The 12,423-nt window shown below is 40.1% G+C and overlaps 1 protein-coding gene across 1 annotated transcript in view; it reads right to left on the bottom strand.

The window, feature by feature from the left end:
- Nucleotides 1-12,423, bottom strand: part of MCF2L2 (MCF.2 cell line derived transforming sequence-like 2) — a 260,479-nt gene that overhangs the window by 102,019 nt on the left and 146,037 nt on the right. The window contains exon 14 of the mRNA XM_030330026.1: nt 11,995-12,071. Within this exon, the coding sequence (XP_030185886.1) occupies nt 11,995-12,071 (77 nt within the window). The remainder of the gene's footprint in view (nt 1-11,994; nt 12,072-12,423) is intronic.

A 12,423-nucleotide genomic window follows, 5' to 3' on the forward strand; every position in this document is an offset into this window, starting at 1 on the left:
ATATACATACATAAATCGCATATATTGTGATTTATAATAAGAAATATGTATTTGATCTTGTCCTGTTTTGGGTATAAATCTAAAACTTGTAATTTCCTAAGTGACAGGAGCCATGAAGGTGTCTTTTGTTATGTATAGCAAACCCCTTTCAACCAGACTAGAGTTTATGTTGATAAGGTGACTTTTGGAAAGCACCAAAGGATGAGGACTGGTTGCCAGGAGAACCAACTACGTAATCAGAGGGTTGGAACTTTCAGTTCCCCTGACCACCACCACTTCCAGGACGGGGAGGGGGGCTGGAGATTGAGTTCAATTACTGATGGCCAATGGTTTAATCTATCATGCCTATGTAATGAAGCCTCCACAAAAGCCCAAAAAGAGAGCCTCTGGGTCTGTGGACATTTGGAGATAGGGGGTGGGTAGTGGCTTGCTCAGAGAGCATAAGAGCTCTATGTCCCTTCCTTATACCTTGCCCTATGCACCTCTTCCATCTGGTCATTCCTGAATTGTATCCTTTTAAGATAAACTGGTAATCTACTAAGTAAAATGTTTCTCTGAGTTCTGTGAGTCACTCTAGCAAATTAATTGAACCCAAGGAGGGGGTCATGGGAAACTGATCTATAGCTGGTCAGTCAGAAGCACCAATGGCAATCTGGACTTTTCAAATGGCCTTTGAAGGGGCTGGGGGAGCAATGTTATAGGACTGAGCCCTTAACTTGTGGGATGTGATGCTATGTCTAGGTAGATAGTGTCAGAATTTAGTTAATTGCTTGGTAATGGTTGAAACACACACACACACACACACACACACACACACACACACACACACCCCAGACATACATATAACCGATGTGATACACTCTATTTTTATATTAGGCTATCCTTGCTGTATTCTGTTCTTATTTATTTTTAAATGTTTGTGAGCCCACCAAATTGAGTTCAACTATCACCACTGTGACCTGTAATTCAAAAACCTCTTACAGAGTGAAAAGAACACAAATTCTTCATGTGAGAGGTAGACTGGGTGGGAATCCCTGATTTGCTTTTTATTTAAAAGTGGCCTTGGGCAAGACTTCTCTGCACCTTAATTCTCTCTCTGTAAAAGAGGGCTCACTGTATCTATTTCAGAGGGTCGTTGTGGTGATTTGAGATAAGGAATTAAAGTACTTAGCACAAAGAAGACTTGATAAATGGCATTTATGGTTGGCTCTTTAAGATGTACTTTGTGGGGATTAAAATAAGTAAGTAATGTATGTAAACCACCAGGCACACCTGACCTGCAGTAATTCCTGGGTAGTTCCTACCTGCTCACGTGTAATACAGACCCCATATTTCTCACTAGGTTGGAGGTGTTGGCCAAGTCACGTAAGCTGCCTGGACATGTATATCCTTCTGTATAAAATGAGGGAGATGTGTAAATTGGCTATGAAACATCCCTCTGTTTATAATATCAAATACCAACATAGGTGCTCTTGCTTCCTATTTTGAGATGAAAGCTAAATTGTAGCCAGAGTACTTTGGAGAAGAAAAATTAACATAAGCTTCCTGAAAGCTCTAGAAGGAAGACCACATATTTAAATAAATGCTTGCTTTTTTTCCCCAGATATTGATCCTTTTGTTCCTTTTATCTAAATAATGGACCAAGAAAATTGACCACAGACCAACCCACCCATTGCTGCTATATTTTTTGTTAGAGATTCCTTAGGAACCTCATTGGATTATAAAATGATGCTTTTTTAAAGCAGAGCAACAAGCTCCTGTGGAATCCTATCCTGTTTCCCTTCAGTCAACCCTGACTTGGAGTTGCCCCTAGGGTATCTCAAAGAGGGTAACTTTCTCAGCCAGTTGGAGATTTAAAAGGGAATTGACCCGTTAGCGACCCTATTAGAGAGCCAATCAGGTGGAAAAGCCCCTCTGCATTTATGTTCGTTTTATTCTGAAGAAAAAGGGTGGCACTGAAGGCAGGCAGGTTGCCAACTGCCCTGGACACAACATCACTCCCTGTACCCCCATTTCTACTCCAGTCTCTCCTCTTTTCAAAGTGACACCAACCCATATACAGGTTCTCTTAGGAGCACCTTGAATGATGACTTCCTGTGTCCTCTGAACAAACATGTAATCTAATTGATTTGTTTCCTCCATATTTTGAAAAGAGATCTGTTTCAAAACTGGGAAAATAGGCTAAATGCCTAGCTTGAAAGAATTTTATTTAAAAACTTTATTTAAATTTCTCTGGAGAATATATCTTTTTTTTTTTTAAATTTTTTTTTCAACGTTTATTTATTTTTGGGACAGAGAGAGACAGAGCATGAGCGGGCGAGGGGCAGAGAGAGAGGGAGACACAGAATCGGAAACAGGCTCCAGGCTCTGAGCCATCAGCCCAGAGCCCGACGCGGGGCTCGAACTCACGGACCGCGAGATCGTGACCTGGCTGAAGTCGGACGCTTAACCGACTGCGCCACCCAGGCGCCCCTGGAGAATATATCTTTTTAAAAGTATCAATCAACTTTTTAAAAGTCCCTACATTTTTAAAAAAGTATCAATAGTTGATTTTCAATTGATTATTAAAATATATTTTTTCTTCCCCAAAGGAGAGATAGCAACTAATCTGAACCTTATCAGATTAGTTTTTCCCTGAAGTTAAATGATTTCACTGTATGATTTTAGAGATTTTTGGAAAGCAATTTCAGTTCCAACTTTTTTTTTTTTAATTAAAAAAAAATTTTTTTTAATGTTTATTTATTTTTGAGACAGAGAGAGACAGAGCATGAACGGGGGAGGGTCAGAGAGAGGGAGACACAGAATCTGAAACAGGCTCCAGGCTCTGAGCTGTCAGCACAGAGCCCGACACAGGGCTCGAACTCAGGAACTCACGGACTGTGAGATCATGACCTGAGCCGAAGTCGGCCGCTTAACCGACTGAGCCACCCAGGCGCCCCAGTTCCAACTTTTTAAAAGCGATGCTATCTGGTAACTCAAGGTGAAAGTATTGTTTTTTATATTATCACATTTCTTAAAAAGAGAAGCTACTCTGGTGGCTCAGTCAGTTAAGCATCTGACTCTTGATCTCAGCTCTGGTCTTGATCTCAGGGTCAAGAGTTTGGACCTGCTTGGGCTCCCAACATGAAAGAGAGAGAGAGAGAGAGAGAGAGAGAGAGAGAGAAGCTTCTTGACTTCAGTGTGAGAAAAAAATAAGGCAGATAAGGGGCTGAACCACCCTCTTCGTTTAAACATAATCAGTGATCATTACAAGAAGTATTTATAGTTAAACATTTTACAGCATTACAAATTAATTATGAAAACCAGAGAAAATCAATGAAGAGGTAGGACAAGTAAGAATTATTGAAAAATGGGGGCGCCTGGGTGGCTCAGTCAGTTAAGCGTCCGACTTCGGCTCAGGTCATGATCTCATGGTCAGTGAGTTCGAGCCCCACGTCGGGCTCTGTGCTGACAGCTCAGAGCCTGGAGCCTGCTTCAGATTCTGTGTCTCCCTCTCTCTCTGACCCTCTCCCATTCATGCTCTGTCTCTCTCTGTCTCAAAAATAAACAAACATTAAAAAAAATTTAAAAAAAAAGAATTATTGAAAAATGATACGATGGTAGGCTGTAGGGGAGGACAGTGGGGAAAAAAGGAAAAGGAAAACTCTCCAAAGGCCATTCAACTTCCAGCCTCACTCCAGGGTGGTCTTACAGACAAAGTCCCAGAGAGAAAAACGTTAGCCTTTGGAAGGGATAGCTATGCCTTTTCCTCTCCATTGCTGGAACTGCTGGGGAAAAGGTGAACCCGTCTTTTTTTATTTCCCCAGATTCAGTAGGTTCTGACATAGAGAATAGGAAGAACTTTTGAAAAACAGGAACCACTTAGAGATCTATCCTGGGAACAGATTTCTAGCTGGCTTGTCTGCCCTGTTTGCTCTATCTCACTGACCTTTTCCAGCACATCTTCCTACTCTTCATTGCCTGAAGAAGCCACTCACTGCCTTTGGATAATAGAGCAGTCAGGACAGTCTTTTTTTTTTTTTTTTTTTTTTTTTTTTTTTTTTTTAATGGCAAGTATTTCCAGAAGAGTCAAGGAACTGTCAGTCACTCATCATCCATGCATTGCTATGAACTACCTCATTCAGATATTCTCCTGCCTCTAGTCCAGATCAGCTACATTGGGAGGGGGCTTCCAAGAGGGAGAGGAGAGGAGAGGAAGGTTTTAGCACATTTTATAGACTAATGCCCTTTGGAGAAGGGCAGGCTTGAGGAGACATGCATGAGTAGTCCTGAGGCTTTGTGGAAATGGGAAATGATTAGAGAAAGATAGGGAAATGGGTCCCAAAAGCAAACTTCTCCTGTTTCAAAAATTTTCCAGGATCTCTTTTATCTAAGATCTTGAATTTCCCAGCTAGTTTTGTTAGTAATTAGTTCAATGTTCTCAATGATTAAATTGGTTTTTAAAGGATGGACTAAAGCTAAACAATGTGTATAATATTTTGTTTATGGGAAGAGTGTCTTCTTAAAAAACTGTAACATTGTTTTAACAATGATTTACAAGTCTGTAGTTCTGTTTAAAATGTCCAGAAATTGAGAAACATGTTGCAAGATACCTTTCTTCCATTCCCAAACTGAGAAAATGTGAAGGAAATAAGTGTGTCAAGGACATTGAAAAGAAGTTGCCCATATATCCTGAATTTTCTCAAGCTGTTTCTTTTTAATTTTTTTTAAGGTTTATTTATTTTGAGGGAGAGAGAATACGTGTGCATGAGAATGGGTGAGAGGCAGACATAGAGGAAGAGAAAGAATCCCAAGCAGGCTCTTCACTGTTAGCACAGAGCCCAGCGTGAGACTTGATCTCATGAGCTGTGAGATCATGAACTGAGTGGAAATCAAGAGTTGGGCAAAATCAAGAGTGGGGTGCTTAACTGACTGAGCCACCCAGGCACCCCTCAAGCTGTTTGATTTCATGTGATTTTAACCTCAATGCATAAATGTCAGGGTAGCTTAATATGTATATGTCTGTAAATCTTAACTCACGAATAAAACCAAAAGTTTGTAAAGTGCATTATTAGACCAATCTTTGGTCCCTAACCTAGTTCACAAATAATTTCCACATAACTTTAAGGCCAGTTGGTTGACTCTTATTGGTGGGAAGGGGGATGGGCTACAGCCAATAGAAAGAAAAGGCGTGGGTTGCTGTTGCAGATCTATAAAACCCTACAGATGTTGGACTCAGCCTTCATAAGTCCTCACTTCCTACTGTTCCTTCTGTGTGCTCTATATTAGTCAACAAATTCATCCAATGAGGAATCCAAGATGGAAACCCCAAAGTATTTTCAATATCTTCTTTCTTTTCCCTGTCTATTAAATAATCTCTTCTCTTTCTTCTCTGCTTTGATCTACTCCTCCATACATCACACTTTCTCTGACAGTCTAGTGTATTCTAGGCACTGCGAAGAATATCTAGATTGACAGATATAAGCTCTGCCCATCTCCTTTTCTCTGTCATTAGCAGGCTCTCAACATTAGAGTCTCATCTAGACTGTAACAGCTGCTGGCAGCTGGTCTGCCTGCCTGCCTTCCAGTGTACTCTTCATTGTCATACCAGAGTCATCTTTCTAATACATAGGTGCCCTTCCTGGCAACAACTCCTAACCAAAGCCTTCAGCAACCTGTTTTCGTCTACCTGTCTGTCTTTCTCAAACCACTCCCAGAAGAGCCTATGCCCCTTCAGACTTCTGACACTTTATATCCTTCCCCATCTTTGCTTCCCTTCTCCATCTTATCCACCTTTCAAAGTTGTATTTATTTTTCAAAGTTAAATTCAAATGCCATCTCCTCTGTAAAAATATCCCCAATCTCCTAATTATGAACTGTTGTGTCTTCTGCCATCTAACATGTTATATTCCTTTTCCTGGAGGTATGCCATTTTAGTCTACATTATAAATTACTGGAAATACGTTATTTCCTTCATGAAACTTGTAAGCTCCTTAAGTTTAGGCCCCAATGTTAGAATTATTTCTGTACGACCTATAGCAATTGCTTTGAGATCTATTAAATGAAGTTGAATAGGATGCCCAGATTGGACCAATCAAATATTTTAGTCATCTCAGTTTTTTATTTGTCAAAGAGCAAAGTCAACAGTGGCCTTCACTGTTATTATCTTCTTTGTCATATAGCTCTCTCAGTGAAAATACATTCTCATAGATTAATATAATCATGCCTTCACTTCACTAAGTATTGGACTCTATATTAGCCTAAGAGATCCATATCCACCTTAATGAGTTCTCCTTTAACCCAAGTCTTCATGACCTATAAATATAGCTTCTAAGCCAGTGTGACCCAAAAATGCAATCTTTATACCACCTGCATTCTGGTTACCAAATTAAATTTTTTTTTTAATTTAAGAGTTAAAACTTCAGATTCCTGGGGGCACTCAGTAGGTTAAGTTTCCAACTCTTGATTTCATCTCAGATCATGATATCATGATTTGTGGGATGGAGCCCCACATTGGGCTTTGTGCCAACAGCACAGAGCCTGCTTGGGACTCTCTCTCTCCCTCTCTTCTGCCCCTCCCCCACTCATATTTTCTCTCACTCTCTCTCTCAAAATAAATAAATAAACTTTTCATTTTGTTTTCTTTCTAGCCCTACTGAATCAGAATCTCTGAGGGTAGAGCTTGAGAATCTGCATTATTAATAAGCTTCTCAGGGCTGCAATACATAGGAAACTTTGACAACCTTGGTTCTAGAAATTCTTCAGAAAGCTTGGTCGGGGGCTGCCTCAAGGATTCGGTGGATTCTCTGAATGACTAGACTTTGAACATCATAGAGGATGAATACTGAAATGAGCTTATAAGTTCATACAGTTCTCCTGTTGAGAATCAGAAAGGTAAATGACAACTCTGGGCGTGAGAAAGCAAGGAACAGAATTGGGGCCTGATCTGCTATCATTGAGCAAAACGGTATACATTCAAGATTAGGAGAAGCTATTCCATTTAAGACCTGAATCTGACTTTCCTTCAGCTTCTTTTCATCTTTTACACAGAATATGCTATTTATAAATATGGGATTAAGTGGGAAACGAAAATTACCAAGACCCTGCTATATGTCAGGCATAATGCTAATAAATACTTTCCATATATTTCTCATTTTTAAAAATTTTCTATTTTTATTTTGTTGACATTATTATCACTATTATTTTTTTAAATGTTTATTTATTTTTGAAAGAGAGAGAGAGAACAAGTGGGGGAGGGACAGACAGAGAGGGAGACACAGAATCTGAAGCAGGCTCCAGGCTGAGCTAACAGCCCTAACCCACGAACCCCGAACATAGAGCTCGAACCCACGAACCATGAGATGATGACCTGAGCCAAAGGTGGACACCCAACCGACTGAGCCACCCAAGCACCCCTTATTCTTATTCTTATTGTTATTATTGTTATTATTATTATTGAAGTTATATATTTCTCCTTTAATCAACCACCTGTGAGATTACTTTATCCCCATTTTGCAGAAGAGAAAATTTAGAATATGAGAGATTAAGTAAACTGGTAGTTAGGTAAACTAAGTAGCTAACAGGTTATAAATAAATAGACTGAAGTTAGATGTTAGTGACTGTTAGATTAAATAAACTGCATGCTTCAAAACCCGTTCCACCATTTACTGGTTGTGTGACCGTTATGGAAACTCAACCTCTCAGAGTCTCCACAGCATCATGGATAAAACAAGGGAAACATCACCTTCCTCATCATCTTCCTCAAGATACTGAGAATTTGTAATGAAACCAGGTACATACAGCACCCAGTACAATGTGTTAGCAACCCTTCCCTCATCTCTCCATTCTGTAACTTACAGCCTTGGCTTTTTTTTTTTCTTTAATTTTTATGAAGGAGGCTGTTTGCTTGCAAGCCTAAAAGCATCTCTGCTACTAGGGGCACCTGTGTGGCTCAGTTGGTTAAGTGCCTGACTCTTGATTTCAGCCCAGGTCATGATCTCACAACTCATGAGATGGATAGTACAGAGCCTGCTTGGGATTCTCTCTCTCACTCTCTCCCGTTCTCTCTGCCCCTCCCCTGCCCATGCTCTCTCTCCCTCAAAATATATAAATAAACTTTTTAAAAGTTAAAAAAAAAAAGGCCTCTGCTACTTTAAGCCCCTTTAACAGGTGTCCAGGAGCATTGTTTGTTAGTGCTCACAGCCAGTAGCTCTCTGACTTTATCCTGAGCGTTCACATTCATGAAAAAGGAATTTTCATCAGCCTTTGGCTTCTTTCTAGCTCCAAAGAGGCTGTGATATAAAAGCAGCTCCAGTGAGTCATGCTTTCAGCTTCCAGCTGGTGACGTAAAAAACCTGAACTAGCCTCATCACCACTGCCAGCAACCACAGCGAATCTCCTCCACTGACAGGCTTTCCTAGACCACATTAACAAGTCTAGCACATGGCCGCACAGCTGCCAGATGGCCCTGAGAGCCTCAGCCAGCTTGTCAAGTTTAACTTAGTTCCTTGTAAGAGGTAAAGTAAGGATCACCCCACCAGAGAAGATGAAATGCCTTTTTTGGAAATGAGTTTTCTGATGATGATAAATTCATATCATGATTTTGTCGCATGATTTTGTTGTAGTGAGTATCAGTGACTCTAGTGGCATCATAAGCAGTTTTGGTTTATAGCTTTTTTTTTTTTTGTCTGTGAGCATTTACCCTTGAGGGCAAAGAAGGGCATTTATCACAATGTTACAATTTGCACTGTGGTTTCATTTTATCTTTGAGGTCTAGGCCTAAGGTCAAAAGGATGTCAGAATTGTCACTAGAGTCAGATGCTATCCATCTTGGTCATTTCTCCTGGACAGTGGTCACAAAACAACGAAGAAATGATTGTTCTTGACGTAAGTCAACCTCTGTGTCCCCCTTCTAATAAACCATGGATCACACAGACATGAATCTAAACCTTTTTTTTTTTTAAGTTTATTTATTTATTTATTTTGAGAGAAAGAGAACCAGCATGGAAGGGGCAAAGAGAGAGGCGGGCAGAGGATCTGAAGCAGGCTCTGTGCTGAGAGCAGAGAGCCTGATGCGGGGCTCAAACTCACAAACTGTGAGATCATGACCTGAGCCAAATTCAGACGCTTAACCAACTGAGCCACCCAGGTGCCCCTAAACTTTTTTCCCTAACCTGTCTTCTTTTTCTACTAGTTTTCTTACATATTTTGAAATGATGATTTCCCTGGTTTTATTACCTACCTTGTCAAATGCCAATTGCATTTATTGGTCTTGAATTGAATTTTAAGTCTAGCATTTGGGGATTTAGTTCATAAATCCTCTTCCTTCCTACTCATGTTGTTCACAACTGCATAGATTCTGCTCATACTCTTGGTGTTTAGAAGCAGAAGTCTGACCAGCTTCTGTTTGCCCAAACTGAGGAAGTCTGGCAGCCTGTTTCTACCCTGCTTCCTCCACTGCCTTGACCGTTAACATGCATATTGTTGCAGGAAAAGCCCTTCATTAAATACACAAACAAGGCAACAGTAAGGAAAAACAACAACAAAATCCCAGGATAATTGTAAAATGGAATTGTGCTGGCTTCCTAGTACCTATGCTCTTGGTGATCTGCCTAAACACAAGGGGGGCAGCCTCCTGGCAGGATGTGCTTGGAGTCTGGATTAAATAAATAGCACAACCAAAAAAGAAGAAACGAAAAGTCTGGTGGTCAGAGATTCTTGGATTCTACTTAACATTTTCCAACCCTATAGGCTTCTGATTCTTCCCCTTCCCTATAGTTCCTGCATTGTCTATTTTTACTAACATATGAAATAGGAGTAAATAATAAATGTAGCTTATGGTTTCTTCTTAAATATATTCAGGTCTTCCCTGAGAAAAGGTGCTTTATGCTTACTGACTATATTTCCTTTTCTTCCCCAACAAATTAAACAATAGCACTCATTTTTATTGTTCACAATTGTTGAAATAATTCACCCTAATTTGGATTCTTTTATACGAGAACCTCCATGTACACACAACTCCTATGGCATCTTTATAAAGTGTGTAGGCCATAAATATGTTGTCTCAATATGGGCAGAGAAAATCACAGAGTTACGAGGTAAGTTCAAATCACATTGTGTGTTAATGGCAACAGCATATGAGTTCAGGGGCTGGATCTGGGCTTTGGTACACTTGCCACATTCAGAGATAAAAGTCTCTGAAGCCCAGGTACAGAAAAGGGTAGAATGATGCTCACTTTTATTTATTTATTTATTTAAAAAAAATTTTTTTTAACGTTTATTTATTTTTGAGACAGAGAGAGACAGAGCATGAACGGGGGAGGGGCAGAGAGAGAGGGGGACACAGAATCTGAAACAGGCTCCAGGCTCTGAGCCATCAGCACAGAGCCCGACGCGGGGCTGGAACTCACGGACCATGAGATCCTGACCTGAGCCGAAGTCGGCCGCTCAACCGACTGAGCCACCCAGGCGCCCCTGATGCTCACTTTTAAAGTTGATCACAGTTAAACCCTTTTTATGTCACTAAGTAATTCCACAGACTTCATGGATGTCCAGTCTGGCGAAGTCTCATTACAGTTGCCCATTTAAAAAAAAAAAAAATTGCTGGGGTGCCTGGGTGGCTCAATCGGTTAAGTGGCCGACTTTGACTCAGGTCATGATCTCACCATTCATGGGTTCGAGCCCCGTGTCGGGCTCTGTGCTGACAGTTCAGAGCCTGGTGCCTGCTTCAGATTTTGTGTCCCCCCCTCTTTCTGCCCCTCCCCTGCTCATGCTCTATCTTTCAACACTGAATAAACGTTAAAAAAAATTTTTTTTAATTTGCTATTTACTCTTTCAAATGGCTGATCATGACTGTGTGAAACTGCAGATGGTTTCCTAACTCTGAAAGATATGGTAATGCAATTCCTCCAACCACACGGGATTCCGAAACAGCTGTAGCAATGTCCTAATCTGCCCCAAATACAAAAGGATGACTAAACAGAAGAATGCAGCTTTCTCTTTCTAAGAAAAGTCAGCTGGGAACTCTACTTCCTACATTGTTTTTGCTTCTAGGAAGAAAAGTCTGAGACCTGCTTTCTGCCTGACTTCATAATGGTCAGTGGGGTCCTATATTCAGACACATTAGGCACAGATAATGGACCCAAACTGTGTGAGCCCATGGTCTACTGGCCTCTGCTTTCAGAACCATTCCATCAGCTAGATACTCACTTTTAGTGAGCCAAAAGAAAAGGGACCCCTTCTAGGGCTGCTTTTGCAGCAACATATATTCACAATTCATTGTATTTGGGTATTTAAATATAATGTTACTTTACAATTATACAGTGCTTGGCAATTTTCAAATATTTGTTTGCTGCTAAAAATTAGTTTCAGACAACAGCTGTTGTTATCCCCATTTTTACAGAGGAGAAACCAAGGTTTAGAGAGGTCATGTTACATAGATGTAAGTCTGCTTGATTGCAAAGTCATGCTTTTTTTTCCCCTTAACTTTTACTTTGAAATAATTATGGATTCACATAAGGTTGCAAAGAAATACAGGGAAGTCTCGTGTACCCTTCCCCCAAATTCCTCCAATATTGATATCTTCCATAACTAGAGCATAGTATTAAAAGCAAGAACATGATGCTTGCACAATCTACAGAGCCTATTTAGAGTTCGCCAGTTAGACATGCACGTGTGTATGTGTAGCTCTATGAAATTTTGTCTTTTTTTGTACGTAAACCACACACTTCTACCAATTTTAAATACTAAGTCAGAATATAGGAAAGAACAAAATGACTTTTCCCTCAATAACATAGTATCTCCCAAGAATTCCATTCATGGCCAGTTTTTCTACTCACAATTAAGAAGAAAGAAATCCCACAAAACCTCAGCTCTTGAGAGCACTAATCTGTGCTACATGCCTTTATGGACACATCTTTTGGGGTTGGGTTAGGGGAATCTGATTTATTGGTAATTATGGCAGCAATATTCTTTCATATCAGAAATTTTTATCCATAAAGAGAAAGATGATCTTACCTTGACTTCAAGTTTAGTTTTATCATCTTTTTCTACTGTCCCTGTACAAGGTTCCTCAGATGTTCTCTGAAGAGGAGCTAGAAAAACAAAGAAAACCTGCCATTAATTTGTCAACTCAGCTTATAAATAACTCCGTATATAGCCTGGCTTGGACAAGCACCTGGACTGTGTGGGGCCAACTGATTAACAAAGCTTAACTGAGCTGCTGTGGTGATTTGTGAGGTGGGAGATGAAATTGAAGGTGAAGGAGAGAGCAGAAAAGAAATAGTTCTTGACCCCAGGCATTTAACATTTGATTCAAAGAGACAAAAGTCGCACACAACATCACATGAAACATCAAACCACAATAAATCAGTAAATACAATGTGGTAAAAACGATAGAGTTTCCATCATTCCCATTTTTAAGTCTCCATAAAAAGGTCACTTTCT

The sequence above is a fragment of the Lynx canadensis genome, chromosome C2, assembly GCF_007474595.2.
Source record: "Lynx canadensis isolate LIC74 chromosome C2, mLynCan4.pri.v2, whole genome shotgun sequence".
Taxonomy (NCBI): Eukaryota; Metazoa; Chordata; class Mammalia; order Carnivora; family Felidae; genus Lynx; species Lynx canadensis.